This window comes from Scomber scombrus, chromosome 19 (assembly GCF_963691925.1).
Source record: "Scomber scombrus chromosome 19, fScoSco1.1, whole genome shotgun sequence".
In the NCBI taxonomy this organism is placed as follows: Eukaryota; Metazoa; Chordata; class Actinopteri; order Scombriformes; family Scombridae; genus Scomber; species Scomber scombrus.
In genome coordinates, this window is record NC_084988.1 from 14390369 (window position 1) to 14416576 (window position 26208).

Below are 26208 nucleotides of genomic sequence, written 5' to 3' on the forward strand. Positions count from 1 at the left end.
CCCAGCTCTTTCTGTCACTGCTGCCAGGGTTAAAACAAGTGTCAAGAGAACATGGCTTAAAGACATTAACTAGGTGAAAGCCATCTGTCAGTCACAGCGGGGCTGCCGGGGGACGGTGACATGTGGACGGCGCGTCCGTGGCCCTTTAAGAAACTCCATGTTTTCGCTACATGATGCGTCAACATAAAAAGCGGATGATGCTGTTATGTAAAAACATGCTGAAGTGAGCTGTAGTTTGCTGGAGCGCTGCTGAATGCTTGGCACACCTCACTTCGTCTTACCAACCAGGATTGTAGTTTAAAGTGTGAACGACTGGCGATTTTTACGCGTAGCGCATGGAGCAGCGCAGTTTGGAGTAAAGAAAAAAAAAGGGCTTCAGCCGATCAACTCAACATGAGTCGCCCTCCACTCTGTTTTCCTCCTTCACTTGCGGGAAGCGTACACCTGACGCATCGCTCTCTTGCCCTGTGGAAGTGATCTTCCTTTTAAAATCGTCTCTGCTGGGTTATTCTCCACTCTGCCAAAAAGGTAAGACACAAAGCCTTCAACTCTTTATCGCCTTCAGGCTAAACTGAAAGCGTCAGGCAGGACAAGACCGAGCGATGAGGCTGCTCGGGGTTGGAATAATGTGGCAGCTACAGAAATAACGCGATCCTTGCTCCTGGTGATCTTTAAAGAGCAAACTTTTCTAAATCCTGGTTGTGCAAGTGGCACAGTCGTCCTTTTTTCTCGCCAAAATGGTGAATAAAGAGCCTCGGCTGAGACTCCAGCTCGTGATCGCAGAAAATGTCACACAGGCAGCTTCTGTGCGGCTCAAGTTTGAGGCTCGACTCCGCCGCCGTGGAGTTTTTGTTTGTAGGTTTTTTAGGTTGTTTGCTGGGGATGAAAGATATGATGGAAAATAACTGCAGTATTTGTTAGGGTCTGCAAATATCACAGCACGTCTTTTTAGCCAGGAAATTGAGAGACACTGTAAACGTGCTGCTGGAATTTAAAGTGACTGTTTTTATGATCCAGAACTGAAACTATTCGACTAATCGATTAGTCAGCTGACAGAAAAGGGATCGGCAACAATGCTGATAATCAATGAATTGCGTATGTACATTTTGATATTTAAAAAGATCAAAAGCTCACAGGTTGCAGCTTCTATAGACGTCAAGTCGGCTGGTTTTCCCCTTTTGGTTTTGGACTGTTGGTCAGCTGTAGTACTTTTAATCAAGTGTCCTATTTTGTAACATTTTGAGGTAGGAATACTTCACATGTGCATTTTTATGCTGAGTTACACCTCTGCTCCACTACGTTTCAGAGAGAAATCTTGGACTTTTAACTCCACATGGGCTAAATTTAAGTGACAGCTGTACTATGCAGATTAAGATCTCAAAAACTCTAATGAGCATATAAACAATGATGCATTATAATACAGTCAACTGAACTTCCCAAAATCATATAAAATAGTTGAAAACATTTGCTTTTTGGAGTAATAACCCAATAATTTAATTATAAAACAGTAGCATGAGCCATTCTGTTTGCATAATGATTTTTACCAGTGCTGATAATACTTCTGTACACAGAGGTATTTGTACTTTTGCATAAGGATCTGAATGCTTCTTTTGTTGGTCAGACAAAACAAACACTTTGAAAACTTCAGTTTGTGCTCTGGGAACTTGTGTTAGACATTTTTCATCTTTTTGGACATTTTATAGGTGGAATGATTAATCAATAATAAACTGAAAATAAATCATTATTTGTAGCCCTCCAGTATTTGGATCAACGCTTCTGCTTTGTGTGGAGTTGATCATCTCCTGCTGTGAAAGGCCACTGGAAATTGTAGCTTATGACATGACATCAGGGTCATGATGCATGAAATACAAGTTGCCTGGTGAGTTCCTCAGTATAATGGCGTTTGTAAAGCCTCTCATGAACAGAAAAAGCCGGACAATAGAGCTTCAGTTTTGGAGGTTGTGGTAGATTTGTGTCTAGTCGGTTCTCCACAGCCTACCTAGACAGGCCTGTCATAGCAGCATGCTGAAAAGAGCTGCACTGCCCACACGTGAGCTATAAAGCTGGATATCAATCCTGGACATAATCCCATTAATTCTGAAGAAGTGTCCTGTTGTGGCCGTAGACTGAGAGGGGGTGGAGGGCGGGGGGGAACGTGCCTCCTGTCACCCAAACACACTGTCCCCGCTGTCCTGAAGGAGACAAATCCTTCCTGTGGTGGAAAGGACAGCAGACAATGGAATAATATAGAATACTGTAGGTGTTGATAAAATATAAACAAACAGGAAAGCTCTGAGATCACTTTGACAAGAAAACATTTTAAATATCAACAGTTTATTCTTGTCATTTTACACCTTAATTATACACAAAGGTATTTTAGTTTAGGGAATGATTTCCTGGAAGGGAAAACAACATGGCACGCAGCATGAATGGCTTATTGTTCATAAAGTGGCAGGAAAAGTACACACAGTGATGTTCAAACAGGGACTTTGATGGCTCACTGAGTTTGAATACCACTCAGTATAAGACACCTTATTCTTTCTTTAAAGAACAAAACCGATTGCTGTCACTTATTCATACTTATTTCTTCCTTTTTCAGTTGCTTCAGCTGTTTTGGTGAAGATTTGCATGGCAATGTGGGTGCAGTGAACTTGTATATACAAATACAGAGAATCTTACTTTAGATGTCCAAGCTAATGGTACAGCATGACATTAGGAAATATATGTTACAGCCTAATGTGAAATTGAACAATGTATTGTTTGCTGATTGTTCAAGTTTCATTTTAAAGGATAATTCAGCTTTATTACAACTTTGGTCTTCTTATTATAGTTTTGGTCATCATTTCTATTGGTAATAATAATACTATTAAGCAAGTTAATTAGCTGGGATTCGGGAAAACAGCAACATCATTAAAAAGACTTCCAAGAGGAAAAAAACATAAGCTTCCAGGATTTTAAAACATACCTCCAGGTTAGCCCGACTTCTGTTAAAAACAGTAGGAGGATAGTAAAATTATGACCCATACTGTCAGTCGTAAACATCCATTTCCTGGCTCAACTTTGACCTACTGTGTATACTTTTTCCTGCATGAGGAGAGATTATTACAGACATTATGGGTGTGTTCGGTGCACATTTAAAGTAGTGTAAAATAATCTGGCATGTTTACAACCTGTCTGATCATGACTTTTAAGCTGTTTTCACACTCTTGCCTCATTGGAATTGGTTGTAGTGTTGTCGGCATGTTCCCAGACCTCAGCAGTTACTTAAGTGAATACAAAATTAGAAATAATGGTCTTAAAACAGTGGTACCCACTCTTGAGGTCAGGACACCCAAAAGGTTTCCAGGAAAAATCTGAGGAGTCACAGATGATTAAAGCGATAAGTGAGAAAATAATAATTTCTTCCTGGACATCCACACTCTGGCCGTAACCTGCAATGAGGCATCACAAGTAGACATTTTAAGAAGTCGCAAGCCAAAAAAGGTTGGGAAACACTTTTCACGAATACAGAAATAAGACCCGTGTTGTAATAAACCAAGTTTATCCCTTGTGGCTACCATACAAACCATAACATTTGCAGGACTCTGCACGTGTATGTTTTGTAATGCTAATGAGTTTTGCAGTTGGATCTTAATCTTGCACAGTTGTTTGAATATTTCTCTGGTTTGAATGAGCAGTGAATCTTGAGTGGCTCAGGATTAGCAAAGCCGTGCTGCAGCCTGTAGTCCTCTAAAAGCCATTAGCCAACCCCTCTCTCTCACTCTCTTCTGTCTCTGTCTCTCTTTCCCTGACTCACCCTGGCACAATGCCCAAGACACAGCTGTGAAAATTACAGGTCTGTTTCATGGAAACATAGGAGAAGAGGAGGCAGGGTTGTTGGAGAAGGAAGGAGAAAGAGAGCATAGATCCACAGCTCGGCGTCAGCTGTCAGCCGGCCCACAGCTGCAGTGGATGTGGAGCTTACAGAGCCGGTGTGTCGATCACTTATCACACACACTGGGATTGTTTACATGGGGTGGGAGTGTGTGTAGGATGGGGAGGGAGGGCATTAAACCCTGTTTGGCTGAGACCGAACAGAACAGAAGCCCTCACTGTGACTGACAAACGTCAGACTCCTTCACTGAAAAGCACATGGCACCAAGCGTCCTTCAGTTTGGCAGATGCTAAAAGCATGACTGAGGCCCTGGCAGGTGGGCAGGCGGGTGACCGACCCCTCCTCACTCCTTGCTCAGCTGGGTTGAAAATATACAGCGACAGGCCTCTTCTATCAGCGAGACATTGTTCATGATGATGATGACAATCTCTCTCTGTCTCCACTCTCTGTGCTATCTCAATCCATCACTCTTGCCCCCCCACCCACCCACCCTTTCCATCACTGTCTCTCACACTTTCTCTTAATTTTTCTTCCCTCTTGTTCTCACCCGCTCTCTCAGAAAGTCTATGTCAGACGTCTGTATCTCTGAGGAGCTGTCAAACAAAGGAGGGTGAATGTGAAAAATTGCCCCTCTGATTTCTACCAAGTTTGACTTTTCTCCTGCTCGATGAAATGTAAGGTGTGAGATTCTCCTTCCACTCTCCTCACTCCTCTCTAGCGCTTTGCTTCGATCTTTTTTGAATTCAGTCGTCCTCACTATCTCTCTATATCTGGCTCTCCTCTTTTTTTTTTATCCTTCTCTCTCTCTTTGCCAGTCAGGCTGTCTGGCATCTTGCCCCATCTCTTTGAAGATGAACAGTAGAAGCAGATAATTACACTTCCTGTCCTGCATCTGCTCTGTAGTGCTGAACTGTCATCTTTGCATCTGTGGACTACATGCTGAAGCTGAGAAATAACAGCTGACTACTTGTTCTATTGAGCAGCAAATGTAAGGTTTTCACAGCATGATGTGCTGTTCTGCACTCATGTGAATTTAAGACATTTTGTGCACTTAAGCTGTTATCTTTTAAGCTAAGTCCCTGAGCACCAATTATTTTAAGAATATTGACTTTAATCTACTTTTGCACCATCAAGATCTCAGCTATTTCCAGGCTTAAGCATCATTCTGTGCCTTGTCTGTTTCATCTATACTTTCATTCTCACCTTTGGGCCTTCGTGCCATGGCCCAAAGCACATGGCTTTTTTTTGTCTGCTGAAAGACATGCTGCGGCCTAACAGGAAAGATAAAGGCCTCAATTTGAGTGTCTTCGGCCTTTAAACAAAGGGAAGAGCATCAAGGGGGCTCTCGACCCCCTCCCTGCCCTCTCTCATCCCCTCGGACTACGGTCAAATCACCCTGAGCTCAACATCCCATAATCCCTCGGTTCTCGTACTGTACAACGTCATTTTCGGTTTACAAAAGTCCGCTGCACAACGTAAACTCTGCCTTTCATAGTTATCCTGCTGTAAGAGACGTTCGTCCCCTCTGCCAAAGCGGGAGACTGATAAAGGTACCACGCGTGACACCACTTCCCCCACCTCCGGAGCATCTTCACCCTCGCTGGACGAAACAAGATTTCAGCTGTTTGACCAAAGGGTAACAGTAAAAAGATCCTGAAGCGCCGCTAGCTTTCGACTAGCGCCTTTAGAAAACGCTGGATTGATCCCAGTTTTGAATCCATGGATGATTTATTCCCACAAAGAGCCCATGGATGATTCATACCCGTGAGAGCTGGCTGATTTTTCCGTCCGTGGAGACCCGAAATCAGCACCGTTAGCCTGACGGACCTTGAACGCACCACTCGCCCATCTACCACACAGGTAGACTAATGGACAGTAAGAGGTTGTCGTCTGGGCAGAGTTATTAGTGTGTATAATACTAGCTATAATACTAGATAATTTTGTATTTCTGCTTAAAGTCTGTGTAAAGTAAAAATAAATGTGTTCTGAGTTTGACATACCACAGAAAAGTGTGTTGTTAACCACCCTGCCAAATGTGAATGATTAAAAAAATCGCCAAATATATGAAATTAGGCTTCAAAGTTGTGTAAAAGTCTGCCTATTTCTCTTCTCACAAATGCTGTGGGAGTGGCCACCGAGTTCGCTGAAACCCCGCCCCCTGCCAAGTGTCAATCAAAGTCACCACCTCTACCAGAAACATGGACTTGGTCTGAGAGCTTTCTGCTGCTAACTCAGCTGTTAGCTCGGCAGCTAACTCGGCGGCTAGCTCGGCGGCTAACTCAGCTAACTGGCTACCTGTAGACTGTAGTAGTAGTGTGCGCTGGATGTATTTATACCTACAGCAGCAGGGACGGGTTTATGCTCCGGTGTGTAACCGTGCTATTGGTTAACCGCGGTGTTACGTAACCCGGCGGTGATTTTCAGACCCGCCTATTAAATCCAGACACAGAAATCTTGAAAAACATTTTGTGAAGCCTAGCTCCACAATTCAAATCTAAATGGTTGAAATGCTTTTTACACCTTTTTTAGAAATGCATGTATGACCTATTTAATGTGTTTAGAAGAAAATGTCTGAATTCACTTTACACTGTCTTTAAGCTTGTGCTTTTTGACCTCTCGGCCCTCACTTGCTGGAGACTCTGACATTAATATTTTAATTAATAATTATTTATGATAATTATTTGTCATTATTAATAACCAAACGCATTCCTTTCTACTCTTACATGTATGGTTGCCTTGTAGCAAGGCTATCACCAACAATGCTACATTCCCATTTTTGTAAATTTCAAACAGACATGATCAGTTATGGTTCCTCTATTCCTCTCAGTATTCTGCCTCAAAAGGTTTTTAACCCTCACAAACACTATCTTGCATGAATATGGTGTTGTCACAAATAAATTAGTTGTGTACCACATTGTTGCTACCTGAAATGTATGACACTGTTACAGCTGTATAACTGGCTGAATGACAGGTTGCTAAAGTGGTTAGAATGGATGAGGGCTCCTGAATGATTTCACTGGATCGTCACACTGAAACTGCATTTCTATTTAATGTCAAAAGTGAGCTGTACTCTTCCTCTCCTACTCTATGGTAAAATTGACAGTAAACACTCAACCTCATATTTATGAGCACTGCCAGTCCATTTCCAGCAGCTATTTTCTACTTTACTCTATGTGGTGAAATTTATTGCACTGACAGGTTGTTTAGGCTACTTCAACTTTGGTCCATCATGCTCTTTGTGATTTTCTGTCATTTATACACTGTTGTGATGTCGGATGTCAAAGTTCCAAAATATGTGGTGGCATCAGCCTGTTCTGAACACTATCTTAGTAATGTTACCTCTACTTCCCCCATAAAACTGACATCAGATTGTTCACACACGGCCACAAATGGTCATCCATCTCGTAGCCTTTGTTGCCAAGGTTGTTCCACTGGTTCTTTATGTTGTCCAGTAGCAGATTTTGGACTGGATTTGGCCTCAAACATGCACAGATGTATTTGAGGAAGTTTAAGTTTATATTTTAAGTAAAGAGAAAAAGAATTGGAAAAACTGACTACATCTGTTTGTTTACGTAGCGTCTGTAGATGGCTACAGTCTGCTGAAGGTCAGGGGAAGACAAAACAGTGTATACCGTGTCTAATGGACACACTTGAAAAAGGCAAAGAAAGCAGCTGTCAAAGAGCGGCAGGAAGTGGTAAATTGTACAAATGGGGATAACTTACTCATTTTGACAGTCTCACCTCACAGGTATGAATGGTGCTGCACACAGTGTTACACACAACACATGTAAGAAATAGTTAAACAGGTGAGATAAACTTCCATACTCTGGACACTTTCAGAAAGTTACAAAGTTGTTAAGTTGTTGGGAAACAATGTAGGGAAAAGTGTGACAGGAGGGGCTGTTCTGAGATCTTACAAACTCACTGACACACTGAGTCATTACAAACTCTTGTGGACATCCCAGAGTACCCAGTGAGTTTCCAAGGGTGCATTTTGAGGAAATGTGTATAAAATTATGCTCAAGGCAACTGGAATATTTCAGTTTGACGGGATGATGCAGCTATAATGAATAATTAATATTTCACTCTTCATATAGCTTCAATGAAGTTACGAAATAGTACATATATAAATATATGCGATCCTGCTAGACAGTGTGTGATTTTTCTAGCCTTGAAGCTACTGAAAAATAAAAAGAGAAAGGGACTCTAGCAGTTGCAGAATAATTATAGTGCTAAAGTGTAGTGTGACAGTATTTAGAGGAGTCATAAATCAATCAATCAAACAAACTTTATTTAAAGCACCTTTCATACAGACTAATGTAGTTCAAAGTGCTTTGCAATTAGTTGATCGACAAGCTGATTAAAAAAAGTCAATAAACTGATTTAGAAATGTCAGTTATACAGCAATATCCAGCTTAAGAATGCTAACTAACACTAGCCTCCATAAGATGTGATCATATGTCTAACATCTTTTAAAATGATTGAGCAGAACTCACATGGCAGCTGTTCATGTTCTTTTGTCAAAGGTGCAGCTTGTAAAGTTGTCTCTTTATATAAAAACTCTTTTAGTCCAAGTGAGCAGAACTGAACTGAACCTCAGGCAGCTCGAGGGCGGCTGGTCTGTAGCAGAATAGGAGCTCTGACTTTTCAGGCAGAGGCAGAAAGGGATCAATATAAGTATAACAGCATTATTTCACTGCTATCTCTCTACCTTCAGTTTGAAGAATTCATCATCTTTGGCAAATATCTCCTCAGATGAGCTTTGAAGAGAGATCTTGTCAGATGGAGGTGTGAGCTAATGTAAATAACTTTGTATATGTCTGAGGTGTAAATGATCCTGAACATATTAAGACAACAAAGGACCATAAAACTGTTGATTTGCTAGAACAAATGTTTTTAAAGTGAGCCCAGGGCAAAGAAAATACACTTTGGTTTGTAGTTGCAGGCTAGAAGTATTTAGTGAATGTATGCATACGCTCACTTTTATCAGGAAATGATCACAAATTCCACAATGACCAAAGTAAGACAAACCATAAATGTGTTATTTCTATTGGAAATGTGTCATTAAAGCTTACAATATTTTTAAAATGACAACGGATTAAATTGCTGCGTGTAAGGTAAAGGAAACTTTCTCATCACTCTGATCAGTTAGCTGGTAACTAATGAACAAATAGGAGGATTTAGCAGCTAGAGACAGATATTTCCCTGATGGGGAGCAAACCAGAGGTAAAAGGAGAGTCAATATTGGACTTACAGTCACCAGGTGGCCAGAAACATGACTCCAAATGAATGTTAATGCTGCTCCGTGTCTGCTGGATGTGTAAAAAGGCAACTGTACTGCATACTAACCACTTGGACATATGAAATTAAACTTGTTTGGTCCCTAAGTAGCTTAAAAAAATATTATTGCAGTTTAATGTTGGATGAAGGAAGTATTAAATATCTGAGACATGCGCACAATAAGTATCATATTCAGGCCGAATGAAAGTGTCTCGATATCCATCATTTTCAGAATCACATTTCCGTTGTGCATTTGTCATTGTTTCAGTTGACTGGATGGCATTATGAATCGAAATGCAAAGGTTAAAAAAGGAATTGCCACTAAAAAAAACTGTTTCTGTATTATCACTGTGAGTGAGTGAGTGAGTGAGTGAGTGAGTGAGTGAGTGAGTGAGTGAGTGAGTGAGTGAGTGAGTGAGTGAGTGAGTGAGTGAGTGAGTGAGTGAGTGAGTGAGTGAGTGAGTGAGTGAGTGAGTGAGTGAGTGAGTGAGTGAGTCCTGCTTATAGGAAGCATTTAGTCCTGCGGGTCATTGTTGTGCATCTCTCTGCGGTGTGTTTATTGCAGTACAGGTCAGCTCTCAGCAGTCTATACTCCCCCAGTGCTCATGCCTCATTTACTTAACACGTTCAGCTCGTTTACAACTGTTAATTACTTACTGTTAAGCTGATATTGATGAGGATGATCAGCATTTATCCCAATTAAGGTTGATTTTGACTACATGCTAACTTGATAACATGCTGACTTTCCAAACAGTTTGTTGTTAAAAGATTTGAAGCTACTGTTTGGCGCAGATATTAAAGTTTTCCTGTACTGTAAATTAAGCAACTCCGGCATCCGAGTGGTCACCACTGACAATGTGTGATTTGTGTGTGTGTGTGTGTGTGTGTGTGTCGTAACAGGCTGATCTTATCTGTGTTTCCTCAAGGAGTAAAGTAATAAATGATGAGCAGCCACTCACTGACATTATTAGATTTCGTGTATCATTAAGAGAAGAGGATATACTGTAAATGAGTCTAATTAAGAAGGATGCATGCTTCTTTTATCTGCTGTCATCAATCTGGATGAAAAAAATCACTGGATTTATATTATGGAACACTCGTTAGTGAGTTGACAATGATCTTCTATTTAACAATGTCGTTGTTACACTGCAAAGTGTTAGTTTATAATGATGTTGAGTAATGTCATGATCATATTTTATAGTGTCTATTCAGAGCTCCAACTAACAAATCTTGTCGTTATCGATTCACCTACCAGTTGTTTTCTCAATTAATCAATTCACTTAGTCTATAAAGTGTCAGCAGGTAGTAAAAAAATGTCCAGTGTGATGTCATTAAGTGTGTGTAACAGACGAAAGCGTTGAGATATTCAGTTTACAATTGTGCATGTAAAAGTACACTTTTGCCATTTTTGCTTCAGAAAAATACTCAAAAGATTAATTGATTATCAGTTTTGCTGCTGACAAGTTTCTGTTGACCGACTAATCAACTAACAAACAATAATTGCAGCTATATAGTCAATAGTTTTTATTAACTGTATACATAGAGACTGCTTTACACACAGTGTGTTTGACATCATTTTCTAGTGGTTCTTAATTTACACAACAATCTTCAGAAAGATAAACAAGGACAACAAGCCAAAATATAATTAATTATAAACATCACTATTATGTACAAGCAAATAGGTGAATAGATACATTCATACACGTGAGTGCAAAGGTCATGTCTAGGTGGTAACCCTAGATTTGTGAAGATTTGTAATAGTTGTAAGTTTAACCTGCACCATGTTTCAAGTGATCATTTTAACCCAAACCAGACCATAACCACAGTGTTGTCACGCCATAAAACAGCAAATCTAGGGTTACCATGTAGACACAACTGCAAACAACCTGGAGATTTACAGAGTGGTGTGACTCTGTTGTGTAAAGTTGTAGGTAAATATACACATATCTTATAAAATGTTCCTGTGCAAATAGTTAAACAATGTTATCTGTTGATATTTTAATGGGATGGTTGGATTTACTGTAATTCATTGACTGCTGTGTTCTCAGATGCATGGCAAGGTAGTGTCAGTGTGCATAAAGCCATACTGTGCTATTCTACTTTGTCATTAGAAAAGTGGCACTGGTTTTATATTGATTTTAAGTTTGTTTGAATAGAAACAACAGTATTGAGTTATGCAATCTCAGTGAAGTTCCTTGTGGGTTTGGTGAAACGTTTTGGAACACAAGTGTCCTTTACAATTATACATTGTACGTTCCCCGGTTATCTTTGCAGGTTTATGGATGTTAAATATGTATTGATGGGGTTTTATGCTATGTTTTTTGTTAATAATCATAGCCCATTACCGTGTTTAGTTTTCTGTGCTTTTCTTCTTTTTGTTTTTTTTCTAAATAAACTGTGCAATAAACTGTGAAAGCACATAAGCTGCTCTGTAAAAGGACTCAGTAGCTCTTAACACACTCTGTTAAAATGACCTGTTGTAAATGTGGTCAACAATGAAATATAACCCACAGGAACCCCTGAAGTAACTCTGTCCTGTGTGGCATCTAATTCCACAGACTACATGTATATTACTGCTAACTGTTCACATATAGGGACTTACTGACTTTATAGCTACACAGTGAGTTTATGGTGAATCAATAGTTTTTTTTTTTTTTTTTTAATTATTTCAGTATGGATTCAAAATTCAAATTCATTCTGCTTTATCAAAGTCAGAATCAGTTTTATTGTCCAAGTATGTAAAAGCATAAAAGGAACCAATTACATTTTGTAATTCTTGCTTCAAAAGGAAATGTAATTGATTATCAGTGTTACTGCTGATATCTTTCTATTGAAATTAACTAAATAACTAATATTACAGCTATATACTGAATAATATTTATGTTACTGTTAACTATATACATATAGGATATACTGTGCTGTATACACAGTGAGTTTATAGTGAATCAATAGTTGTTTGTTTTGCTTTTGTTTGTTTTTTGTTTTTTTTTACAGTATTTTAGTATGAACTTGTTAGATATTAATTCTGCTTTATAATCAGCTTCATTGACCAAGTATGTTAAAGCATACAAGGAATTTGACTCTGGTGTCTAGTGGCTCTCAATGTATTTACACACAACAATCTTCAGAAAGACACACAAGGACAACAAGCTGAACAAGGATAACTAAACATAAATATAACTATTATGTACAAGCAAATGAGTGGGGGAAAAAAATACACATGGACAACAACATACAGTGTCTATATACAGGTGAAACGTTTATGTGAAGTGTAAACAGGATGCAAATGTGCTGAAATAACACTCACTTTCCTGCATTTCTCGTGATTTTCCTTGTGCGTGGATCTTATTTTAGGGGCAAAATGAATTTCTTTCATTACACATCTCCCAGATGATCACTTTTTTTTTTTTTTAAGGAGTGAATTTTATAGCCTATTGAAGGAAGTTTGGTATTTTCCAGCGGGGTGTTTCTGTTCTCACTAAAATAGAGCTACTTTCCTCTCATAAAAAACGATATTATAGAACACGGTGCAGAAGGAGGAAATACAAGCGCCTTTTCTATTAGGGATTAAACATAGTGTGAAGTGTGGAAAAATCCCCACTAGATAATTTCAGGCAGTTTAGTTCCTGCAGGACTATGCCGGGAACATGATTTTGCGTTATACAGACAGAGGGATGTCCCGGTGCAACGGCGAAATGTGAACGCAGGCAGCGCATGAATATTATCTCCAGCATGCTGCCACTTCGGAAGTAGGTCACCGCTCACCGATTTTGTTCACCATGTCTCCGGCTACTGTGGGCTGCTCGGTCCGCGGATCGCTCCCCGGGTCGACACACGGAGCCCGAGACTGACCAAAAGAAAAACAGGACGGGATTTTATTTTATTTCTTCTTTTATTTTAATCCTCTCTCGCTCTCTCTTCATTCCCGACGGGACACGCAAGGTAATGATGAATCCGCGGCTGTAATTCCCGTCACAGTTGGAGATGATAGGGTCGGTGGGTCGGCTGTAACACGAGCTCCTAATGATATTGATATTAACTAGCAGCCCGCTTCAAACCCACTCCCCACGATTGATCGCCGATGCTCGGGTTTTTTGACTCGTTTCCCCCCCGCTGAGGAGATTTTTTTCGGACTTCTGATAGATATCACAGCCTGCACTCTTGCTACGGCATGCTGTCACATTAACACTGTCCACCACCATGGCAAACTACAAGCTCCAGGAGGCGAGTCTGTTTCCACAAACCCTGCTTCTTTACAATATATGCATAACGCTGCCCTTAATTGCATTTTCTCCCACCCCCCCTGCTTATTATAATACTGCTAATTGTGTGTGTGTGTGTGTGTTTGTGTGGGTGGGTGGGTGGGTGTGTATGTGTGTGTGTAACTGCTGCTGGTGCCTCAACCTGCATGGAGGTGGAGGAGGATGGTGGTGGAGGATGATTATAGTGTTGTTGGTGGTGTAGGACTGCTGATTATTTGCTCCAGGAAAAGTGTGTGTGTGTGTGTGTGTGTGTGTGTGTGTGTGTGTGTGTGTGTGTGTGTGTGTGTGTGTGTGTGTGTGTGTGTGTGTGTGTGTGTGAAGCTGCACACACAGCAGCTGAGATGCCTGAGAGCTATCCTGCCTCAGGGCTTTTTCTCTCTCATGATGACAGCTCTACACCATGTACTTCTTCTGAATGAGTCTGTGTGGCAGCCAGTCAGCTCTGCCGCCTCCTCTTCTGTGTGGCATGAAATTACATTCAATTAATCAGGAGGAGACAGAGAAATTCACAGCACAATAGTATTCTTAAACAAGCTTTATAAGTCTACTTTATATATCCTAATTGTTGTAGGAAGGTTGTGAGTAGAAATATGTGTTTATGTGTGATCTACTGAATCAGTGTTTTGGGGTCAGCATGGAGTCGCAGGGTAGTCTGAAGGGTCACAAGGTAATTACAGGGATAAGAAAAATACATAATATCTCTGTTATGTAAAATGATGCTTATTTTTTACCGACTTTTCTCTCTTTTTGGGTTGCTTTTTCACTCCTTCAGGGCTCTAAAAATCTTTGATGATGGTTCACAAATTGGCATTGCCTTATTTTAAGGGGTTACACTCCACAAATGTTCTACATCACTGGTTCCCAACTATTTCTGACCTGTTTCCCTAAAACCAAGTCATGTCTACATGTGTGACACCTCATCACAGGTGTAATGTGTTTTTTGATCAGTCAAAGATAAGGGACTTTCTGTTCTCACCATTTGAATCATGTTTAGAGGCCTGAATGAGTCAAATTAGCCAGAATTTCACACACAAAAAAGAAGTTGAGTAGGTCGTGTTTACCACTGTTTAAAATAACAAAATTAAGCCTCTGAGATGTTACTCTCTGTCATTTCTTGCACACCTGTAGGAGTTCTTTAAGGTTAAAAATGGAGGAAAAATTGTCAAAAGTTTTACTATATGTTGAGAATAAAGAAAAAAAGAATGTGTTTAACCAATAGTCATTGGTTCATATATACATTTTAAAGATGAAAGCATCCAAAATCTCCTCTATAAAGGAGTCAACAAGAAATATAAGAAATGCGTATACAAATAGAGAAACTGGAAAAGAAGAGTATATTTCTAAACTATATTATTATCAGAAGCTTAAAAGAAATCTCAAAGCAGCATGTCTTTGTGTGTATGTGGCTACATGTATGTTAGGCTCAGTGTGAAAAACACTTGCACAGCACACTGGTTTAAATTCTAAACAGTATGAAAAAAAACAAGCAAATACTGTATATGACCACTGTATTAATTTTACCCAAAAATCTATGGTGTTATTGGTTGCGGTCGTTGTGGTAAAGGTCTAGCTGAGGGGAAATAATGATGCTGCTCTTCAGTGAGCTCCTTTCCTTCCATTGTGCATGCTTGTCTTATTCAAATGAAGCAACTTGATTTGATATCCACAGACAGAAACTCAATGCGAGGCTCCTTTTGTCCTCTTGTTATCTGGAAATTAAATTTCTCTGTCATGGATTGCATTTCACGGTTCACTGAGTCATTCGGCAGTAAGGGCAAACTGAGCTATGAGACGGTTTGAAGATGTCCAGCCAGAGAGTTCTGTCCACTGCGGAGTCAAAGTGTGTTTTCAGTACCGCTCAACTCTGGGTATGTTCTCAATTTTATGAAAAATGCTGCAGCAGATCAGACAGCTTACATGAAAGTAAAGGATTCCTGCTGATTCCAAATGTTGGGAAGGATTAGAGTCAAAATGTATTCAGTTTTTAGAAACATCCTCTAGATGTTTCCAGCATTTTTGTGGAGGATATATTACGCACGATGAATATTGTTAGTGACATACACCAAAAAATCCTCGAGGAGCAGAATAAAACTCCTCACTCTGTCTGTTCTTTGGGGAACTTCAACAAGAGCCACACTTTGTTTTGTTTTTTCAGCCCTTCATTAGATGTTACACGATAGCAAGTTGTCATAGTAAAAGAATAGCAGATTTGTTGCATATTCGGCAACAAGGTGAAGTTGTGTGAATTCCTGAGCTGTTGATTAAAAGATTCCCGTTGTTATTATTATGCAGTGCAGAAACAGTTTCTAGCCGAATTTGCATCTTTCAGTCAAAACAAGTCATTATTCTCTTTATGGCGCATATTGCTTAGCTGCAAATGGTTGTTACCAACATCAGATCTCTTCAAATCTAAGAAAACTTATGGTACAGTGCAAACGGATGTGAGCATTGGGATGTAGAGCATGATATTTTTGTCACATTTGTCATCGCACACTGCTGCTCCACAATCATTTTAAGCCCAGTTGCAACAATGGCTACAAAAAAGATTACAGCATGTGATGTACTTTGATTTATAGAAAGCAAACATCTGTAATGACATAAATATTGTTACAATGAGCATATCCTTCAGTTGCATTCCATTATTGTTAATCGTAAATTACAACCAAGAGATGCTGCTGGGAGACATTTTTGCCCTGATATGGGATTTTTAGAGTAACATTTCTGGACATTTGACCAAACTGTCCAGTTAATTAGGGCTATGTGCCTCTCATAAAGTATCATTGCAGATAAATTTTCTTACGTCAAAGTGGGATTTTATATGTGGGTTGACGCATTCTCAATGAAAATAAAATAGAGGATGTCGGTATCACATAATTTGTCGATGAGGTTTCCATACTCACAGTAAATCCCAGCTTTCTCTGTCATTTATACTCACATGGTGTGTATAATTTTTGCTCGACTTCATTTGTTTGATACACTTAAAGCACAGCACAAGCGGTGTGTCTTGTCAGTCCAATATAGGAAATGTAATTTAATACCACTTTTAAAAATGAAGTTGACAGATGCATGAAGAATGAACAAAAACACATGAGATTGCTTGACAGCTACAACTTGAAAGAATAATTCTTCTTCACATTAATTCATTTTTAAAATGTTTGAAAATGGAAAAGAAAAAAACGCCTGTTACAATTTCCAGGAGCACAAAGTGATGTCTTCACATGCTTTTTTCATCAATCCAAAATTCACAGATATCAAAAGTACAATATATAACAGCTAATAGCAGCAAATCCTTAAACAATGTTTGTCATTTTTGGTTGGTAATTGACCTAAATAATTAAGTATTATCAAAGTTGCCAATTTATATTTTGTTACTCGACTAATCGATCACTGAACAAGGTTTCGTGGCTCAAGAGTCAACTTAGTTCTTGGAGGTGAGGTATTTTTCTTGTACTGCGAGAACAGGAAAACGTGTTAATTACAGGAGATTGTATAGCCTGTTACGCATCTTTCTACGATCAAGTTGTTGGAGACCAGCCTGTTGACATGGAAACTGAAGAAGCTCATGTGCCATCAATATGGGTGGAATAAGGATCAATTAACAAATCATTGCACCATGTTTGTTGTTCAACTTCATATCACACAGTGATTTAAAATAGTTTGTGCCCCCTTTTGACCTTGTAGATGATTGAAATATGTTCTCCTGTGGAGTGAAGCAGCCTTTTCATGTTTAATCTAATTACATACTCTTTGGTTACACCACACCACTCGCTGTAGACTGCAGCCATGGCTAAAGGTAAATTGGTGTGGCATAAAGATCCATATCACTTCTTAAAGCATCAATCATATTGCACATTAAACACATCACCTAAATGGCTGATCTGGTTTGTTCTTCTGTGTTTTCGCTGTGAGTGGGTGAATACTTGTAATGTTGGGCTCCTAGAGGATTGTGTGAGTCATTAATCTGCTTCAATATGGGTTCAATGAGCTGAAAATGTTCTGTAGTGATACAAAGGATGAAAAGGCAGGGATTTTATTATTATTTGTCTGCAATCTTAAATTAAAACAACTAGAATACAGAACAATTAATATACTGTGATCTAAGTGTTCTAACTGCAGATTTTAAATAACTACAAAAGAACTGACACATTGGACAGAGGAGTGCATATAGCCTCAGGCTTAAATCTATACCCTGGTATAATATAATGTACTTTTATCTCAATTTCTTCACCATCCTGTGTGTGCAGAGTATTTGCATGTTAAGGAGAAGGGTTGTCTAAGTGGTCATAAGCCTCAGGGACCTGGAAACTGACAGCAAACTAAGTAAAACCGGTTGTTAAATAATGCATCAGAAGATCCTGTCTGATCCTGTCTCTTACATTAAGTCACACTCACATAAAGATTGCAGGGAAGGGGGGGGTCTATGTGTGGCTTGAGCTTAAAAGTTAAATGTCTACTCTTGTCTCTCTCCAGAGAGTGTATGGACCCAAGTGATGATCCGTGATGATGCTCGCTGAAGGGCCTCTCTGAGCTCAAACACACCATCGTAGGACCCCGTGGATGAAGAGGTGGTGGATCTGCTCCAGGACGAGATCATGGTGAAAGCTCAGCGGAACCAGCCAATGAAAGGCGGGATGCCCCGGAGGGAGAAGGGAAGCAAGGAAAAAGGCGGTTTAAAGAAAGGGAAAGAGAGAAAGAATGAGCTGAGAGGAAAGAAACAGAAGGATAAGAAAGAATCACACAGACAGAAGAAGAAGACATTGGCAGCTGGTGATGGCGATGCACTGGACTGCTGTGTCCTGCTAACCCGTCTGGAGGAGAAAAGAGTTGTGGGTAAAGAAAAGGATGTACCAAAAACTGGGAAACAAAAGACTGTTAAAGTCAAAAAGAAGCTCCACTCCAGCTCCACTCAAAGAAAGACCAAATGTGGTAAATCTGGACTCAAGAAAACTTCCACAGCCAATCAGCACGCACTGGAACCAAAAATCAACCAATCTGGCGCCTTACTCATGTTGCCCACACCCGTCCTTGAGCCACGCAGGCGGAGAATGGCCTCTCTTAATGCTGAGGCTGTCAACAGCTTGCTGCTCTACAGAAACAAGTATCTCACATCACATCTCATGAAGAAACAGCAGCCTTCCACTGAAGATTCAACTAAAGACACTCTCACTAAAAAGGAACATAGAGATCATAAAACCAAAAAGGTTCCTCCAAAAGTTAAAGCAGATGTCAAAGAAAGACCCAAAAAACAGAAGCGGTCAGCAGCAGAGGCTCAGAACATTGACTGGTTGAGTTTGTTTGCGCCAACGCCTCGGCGTCAGGCAGGCCTCACTGCTGCAGCTCTGCTCAAACTCACCAGTACCCAGTACGGGACCAAGAGGCAAAAAAAGCCAGAGTCCAAGAAAGTGAGTGAAAGTGAATCTACAGCTTTGACTCAGGATGAGATTAGTAGTAAGCCTGTGTGTGGAGGAACAACACAGACCAAAAGAACAACACATCCAAAACATGACGAGCAACTTAAGCACAGAAAACAGGGTACAGAGGATCCGGTTCTTTCCCAGCTGGGCTCTATTGTCCAGGGATGCTGTAGTTTATGTAGGACAAAGGCTTTGGATCCAGAATGGAAGGGCGCCTCAGGGGGGCAGGAGTGTCTCAAACATGCGCTGCACCATGGCTCCACGCTGGGATTCTCCTTAAAAACAATCAAAGAGGAGCAGGTAGAGACCGAGGTGTCTTCCTGCTACTGCTGCTCCCAGGAGAGGTGTGTCGAGTACTGTCATAGACTGGCCCTCTTCCTGGAGGACAAGACCTTCAAGGAACCCGAGGACGGCTCTGTGTCTGAGGTGTTCCACCACCACCACCATCACCATCATCATCATCACCACCATCTCCAGTCCCCCCACTCTGTATCCCACCCAGCAGCCATAACCATCAGCCCACACTCATACACCTGTTTCCCTAGCTACTGTGTTCACTTCAGCCGCCCGGACACCTCCCCCTCCTCCATACCACCCCTTGCTTTATGCCCAAGGAGCGGCAAGAGACCCAAGCTGCTCCCCAGCTCTGGTCCGCAGCCCTCAGGGATTTCTCATCCAGTATACTGCTGCACCTCAGTGGAGGCGTGCTACGGAGAGCCCTGCAGGATCAACGGCTACTCCGCCTATACCAGTGTGATTCCAGCCATTGCTAGAGGAGGGTGCTCCTTCAGCCCTGCAGACTGCACCAAATGCAACCATGGCATCAAAAGAGGTAAGCGCATATAAAGTTGATTTAACTAGGCTTACTTTTTGGGAACATCTAGCAATGTATTATAATAGTTTTTTTCAGAAATCACCAAGATGAGTTAATATACAGTTATCTGTCTTTGTGGCAAGTATGCACTGACAACTTCCTCATGTACCTCAAAAATAGAGCAATAGGATAAAAGTGTGTTTGTTACCGGTTTTCTTTTTGAATGATCAAAGGGTGTGTGTATGAGTAGCCTGACGTACCACAGTCATCACAGAGAGGAAGACAACATTATATAACAGAAAGTAAAGCAATGTTGACTTAAGAACAGACATTAAGGTAACTTTTTGAGCAACTTGATATGGCAGCATACCTACCTTAACAGGGATTAAATTGAGTTGTAGGGAAAATATATAATGTATCTGTTCCACAAGATATTACCATAATAAATGCTACTGTGTTGAGATATCTGCTCTTGCATAATATTGCCTAAAATATTGCTCAAAGGATCCGTAACCCAAGGATGGCCATAGACAAAGCAATATTATGGGCAACTTCTGATGTTAAACAGTTACCATAGGAGTTGCCTCAGCATATTTGATAGATTTTTGATTCTAGCTCTCACTATTGCTTGTTGCCTGCAGCATTGCTCGTAAAATTTCCAAATGTGTCACTATTCTAAGTCATCCCACATCAATAATGGAGGGATACTCTGTTAGTTAAAGCTAGATTTTTGAGGTGCGCCCTGGTGTCCAGTGGTTAGAGCGCATGCCACATAATTGCAGCGTCCCTGGTTCGAATCTGGCCAGAGACCTATGCTGCCTATGCTGTCATTCCCCCCTCTCTCTCTCACTCTCTCTCTCCCTGTTTCCTGTCGGCATCTCTGCCAGTTACTATATAAATAAAAAGTATTTTTTTTAAATGTTTTTTTAAAGCTAGATATTTTGCTAGTGCCCTTTTTAAATATGAAAATAAATCAAAGAGTCGAATATTAAGTCAAATATTATTTATATTTACATTACACATTAAAAGTTTGGTTATTATTGGCCTTGTGGTTTGCTATCTTGCTCATGTTTACCTAGCTAGCTAAGTTCAGACAGTTGTCTACAATGCTTACCATGCAATTACAACGACCCCAGTTTGATTCCAATTAGGGACCTTTGTTGCATGCTATCCTTTTTGCTTTCCTGCCAGATCAAGGCAAAAAAATCTTATCTTATCCCATAATTTAAAGACTGATATGCATTTAATTTGTGTCAGCTCTTGAAATATACAGACTTGTGCATATTGTAGTAGAAGAAGCCTGCAATATTTGCTTATACAGTATAACTACACTGCATGGAGAACATGGATGGTGTCCAAACTGTTTTGTCACATGGTGAAGGCCAGAGATCATGGGGCTGATCAGAAAGGCTGATTAAGACAATGGGATTAACTTATAAATTTAAGTATTAAATGTTCATGAGCACACTGTAGGTTATTAGGTTATTCTGTGACCTCCCCTAATCCAGATGCCAAAGCAGTACAATGCGCTGAGAATAGCATTTTTTATCTCCCATTTTGGAATGTTACTTCAGTGGGAAGTAACCAAAAGAATATCAGATAAGGACAAGACCTCTTTTGTCTCCGCTTTCAATACAAGCCGCGGGACAATGAAAACAAGGCCTGTGCATTTGAAACCTAATGAGCTGATTGTATGAGTGTCAGCAGTTAGTGACTGAGCTCAAGTCAGATGTGAAGCAGAACAGGAAAACTCTGTGGTGTAACAGCTCGTGTATGTGAGTGTCTGTGCTGTATGATGGGAGGGTGCGTGGTTAACAACACCTGAACATGACCCCAAGACTGACTGTACTAATTAAACATGAACACACACACACACACACACACACACACACACACACACACACACACACACACACACACACACTCTCTCTCTCTCTCTCTTTCTCTCTCTTCCTCTTTTTCTTTCTGTGGTCTCCAACAGTCAAAATCAGGTCAGGCTGTGAGGGTTCAGGCGCTTCACTTTTGTGTACAAGAGCGCTGTCAGCCTTCATGTCAGTGGAAGTCTTTACAAATGAAGTCAGTCATTCCTTACTTAACACAAGGGAGGAACGGTTGTGTAGCTTTAAAGGCCATACACAGCAAAAGGACTCCATTTTGACGTGTCACAGGAAGAAAAAGTACAGGCGTAAATAATAAAGTTAATGATGGCTGAATTCCATTTAGCTGCTTCAGTTTCAGGGTCCTGGTAGTGTGCATGCTGGCTCCCTGTCACTAGAACTGCCATAATGTTATTAATAAAAACACCTGTGCTTTTCCTACTGTGACAAGTTATTGTCACCTCTGGGATTGTGTGGGCGAGTACAGATTAGGTCTGACACCTCCCTCACTCCCTCTGTTGATTTCGTTACACCTGTTGGGATAGAACAACCTACTCGTTATTTTTCATTATGCCAACTCTATGCTTCCGCGCATCCTCTCTCCTCTGTCTTCCGGCTGTGACCCAGAAGTCGGTCCCCCTCCACCATCATCCTCCAATCTTTTAAATGCACCTGGAGTAGACATGGGGCAGGAAGAGAGGAAGTTCATGGAAAAGCTTAGAGCAAGGAACCACAGGTGTTGCCTTCATGGAAGATTTTTACCGGACTGCAACACCCCCATTAATCCAATGAGGTTTATTGATTGGTCAGCTGATCTGACAGGACAGTAAATAGTCGGGCTGTTGTAATACAGCAGATCAGAAAAACTACCTGTGGAACAAATGATGGCACCAACAATAGCTTTTCATATTTATTCATAAAATAAAAATGACTTAATCATGAATCAATCACAGAAGACTCTCTTGACTTCTTTTCTGCTTAGAGTACTTCACAGCTGCGTGTCTCCTGTAATATCATCCTGAACCCAAAAAGAACATCAGACTCTCACAAACTAAATAAGTAATATGTGATTTAAATATACTATGCAGGCTACAGTTGTTTTTGATTGCTCTTTTTCATCAGTTGTGTTCTTTCAGTAATTAACAGATTTAATTACTCAAATCCATTAACATTTGTGTCTTATTCTCTGACAGCCAGACACTGCTATAGCTCTATAATCAAATGATCAGCAGTTATCAGGTATTTTCCTTACACCTATCACAATGTAAAATTATTAAGTAACAGTTTAAAGTGCTAATTAACTGTACATGAATGTTAAGTGTAACTTTAGAGTTGAAACTGTTACCTAATAATTTCTACATATTAATAGCTGACTTATACATATTTGGAAATTGAGGTGCTGTGCATCATGAGTATTTGCCGTCTCCTCAAGATGATGCTGTAGTGAGCAAGGACGTCTTGTTTAATGAATTAAATTCCTCCGTCCTCTTGTCTCTTCCTTGCATTTCTCTATCTCTCGTATCACCGCTGGGATGAGCTGAGATGCAAGGATGACGAGACATGTTAGCTTAACAAAAAGCACTGCCTATAGTACTTGGATTTTGGTGACCTCGTGTAATTGCCAGCAAGGTTTTACCCAACTTCAACTAGAGCAGAGGTCTAATTAGCCAGTATAAGTGAAAAAACCTGTGTGAAAGTATATGTGCCTAGCGTTTAAATTATAGCTGCTAAAACAATTAAATCACCATCCTTATTCAGATGTTTTACTCAAGGCATCACTACTTCTGTCAGCAGATTTTCTTTTTCCTTTTAAATTGAATAAATTAATAAATAAAATACACCGTTGTCAATTCGACAGACTGGACACAACAACAGACTGTCTGCCATAGGCTACTTTCAGGGACAAATTTCAGACTTAGTATGAGTTAATTGGGTCAAAAGCTCATTTTGGGTCAGTGATGAAGGTTAGTGGTAAGTGAGGGTGAGAGTTAGGGTTAGGCAAGTAGTGGTTATGGTCAGGGTTAGGGTTAGGGTAAGTCTCCAGGAAATGAATTGAAGTCTATGTAATGTCCCCATAAGTGACTTAAAAGTGTGTGTGTGTGTGTGTGTGTGTGTGTGTGTGTGTGTGTGTGTGTGTGTGTGTGTGTGTGTGTGTGTGTGTGTGTGTGTGTGTGTGTGTGTGTGTGTGTGTGTGTGTGTGTGTGTGTGTGTGTGTGTGTGTGTGTGTGTGTGTGTGTGTGTGGCTATAATTGACCTTAATTGAGGCCCTGTTTGTTTTTTCTGCTTCTTCAGTAGAACTGATAACAATTGAATTGTGTAAGCTTGTTAAACGCTGCTCGTCACTGTGCCTTCTCCTTAGAGGACTGTGTGTACATGTTTTACTGTCACTCTGTCTTCTTCATTATCTTGCCTTTTCTGGTCCACAGATGATTATTCATCAACCCTCAATGACCATCACAGCCCCTCCTCCATCCCCATCTGTCCCAGCCCAAGAATACTAACTGGCTGCCCCATTCCCACTGTGCCTCCAGCCGGCCAATCAGTGCCCCATGTTCAGACTCCACTGTCCGACCCCAGCCAACCACAGCCTCCACTGCAGGTGGCGAAGGAGTGTCCGCAGAGTGCCAAGCAGCCCAGCGGGTCAAGGTCTGGCGCGCGCAGCACCAGCAGCATCAGCTCGGCTGTCTGCCCTCTCAACAGGGAAAAGAAACAGAAGCTCAGCTCTGCCAGCGTCGGAGGGCGAACGGTTGCCAAGCAGCCAAAGAACGGCCGCCAAAAAACCACCAACGGCTGGCGGCCAGTTGGCCTGCCCTTTCAGAAGGAGGTTTTCTCTGTGGTACGTTGATAAAGTCATGCTGTTGTTTTTGATGCAGCCATGATGGCGCTGCTTGTAATTAAATTTGGTGTAATTTAACTTGACTGTCCTAAGAGAGTTTGGAATGATTTATCACACCCACATCATTGTCACATCAGGGCTTATTCATTGTTTTCTGAATTTCATCCAAACTGACTGTCCACATTACTGTCGAGACACAGAAATCACTCAATACAAATCACATCCTACAGCTTTTTACTCCACAGCCTCTCACAGCTTATCAGTTTCTAGCTGCGTGAGGAGTCAGTATTTCCTGCTGCCTTTATTTTCCCAGGGAGAGGAAGCTATGGTGCTGAGGAAGTGTTTCGAGGGAGTCCAGAGGGACGGGGATCTGATTCGGGTCAGAGACACTGTCCTGCTGAAATCTGGACCTAGGAAAAAGACTCTGCCTTATGTGGCCAAGATCTCAGCTCTGTGGGAAGAGCCAGAGTCAGGTAGGAAACAAACAGTAACACAGTGTTTACTTACACCACAGGAAATGCAGAATTGCTTCGATAAACACTGGATAAAGAACCGACCCTATATTTATGTTTAAGTCGGCCTTGATGAGTAACTGTGTGTTTGTGTCTTTTTACTCAGGAGAGTTGATGATGAGTTTGTTTTGGTACTACCGTCCAGAACACACACAGGGGGGACGAAACCCTAGTGTACATTGTGAGGTGAGAAGCTAATGCTTTTGTACCAAAACCACAGAAAAGATTGTTTCTGGGCACCTGAAAGTGAGGTCTAGTCACTCAAATGCTTACTCAAGTGTGTACTCAAATCAGCAGGCAAGCAGCAGACGTATTTTAAATTGCATTTAAGTATAAGTGTAATATTTATGCTTCATTACATGTTAGATTTTATTACTGACAGCTGAAACTAGCACAAAAATTAATTTAAACATTCAAACATGAATGAACACCCATTACATTCAAGCCCTTACCAAACGGATTCACACAATGCTGATCATTGGCCGTTTGGCCGTTAATCATGCAGCTTTTCTAGACTTTCAAAATGTTGAAATAGTGACTTGATAGTGAATCAATCATTTCGCAGTGGCTGTGTGGCGCTCAAAATGATTTATATACTGTCCACCAGTGGTATACTGGCCATCAGGCATACTGGGACAAATCCCGGAGTGCCAGTGGACCGCCAGAAAATATGTTTATGGCAGGGCGGACCATCAAAACATATCAGTTTTTACCAGCCCTGTCTGTGCGGAGTCTGTCTCATTTGGACTGTGTAAGAGAGCATGCTGCATGCTTGTTTCAGGCAATCACAGCCGAGCGCCCCAACACTTTAGTCCAGACTGATATATCTCAACAACTCTTTGATTGACTGCCATGAAATTTTGAACAAACATTCATGGCCCCCAGGTGATGAAGTTCAAGAGAAGAATTCTGAGATTTTGGATTAACTCAGTGACTGACAACTTTTCAGTTTCAAAGAGATGATTGTGTCTGAATATATACACAAACACAGGCACACACACATGTTGAAGAACAGCTTCTGTTGTGTTCGCTTCCTGTTGTCAGTAATCTCCCAGAGGAACAAGTTGCACTTTATTCAATCTCCAGAAACAATAAACCACATCAAGTCTGTCATTTCTTGGCTGTGCTAACAAACAACAAACACATCAGAGCAGCGGTGTAAGAACAGTAACAGGGCTTTGGCTCAGAGGAAAGAGTAAAACATCTTCCTCCTGTGAATCTGTTTTTACATCTAGAATTGAAGTGACACAGAATTGTTCATGTTCACTGTGGAAGATGCAGTCTTTCAAAGTCCCAATTTAAAAATGCAGACTGTGAAGGTTCACTGGGATCAAATGCT

At 40.7% G+C, this 26208-nt stretch overlaps 1 protein-coding gene across 1 annotated transcript in view; it reads left to right on the forward strand.

Moving 5' to 3' along the window:
* Positions 1–226: 226 nt before the first annotated feature.
* The window catches only part of bahd1 (bromo adjacent homology domain containing 1), a 31071-nt gene continuing 5089 nt past the window's right edge, over positions 227–26208 (forward strand). The window contains exons 1-5 of the mRNA XM_062439835.1: positions 227–528; positions 17887–19662; positions 23948–24357; positions 24671–24830; positions 24976–25055. Of these exons, the coding sequence (XP_062295819.1) occupies positions 18009–19662; positions 23948–24357; positions 24671–24830; positions 24976–25055 (2304 nt within the window). The 5' untranslated portion in view covers positions 227–528; positions 17887–18008. The remainder of the gene's footprint in view (positions 529–17886; positions 19663–23947; positions 24358–24670; positions 24831–24975; positions 25056–26208) is intronic.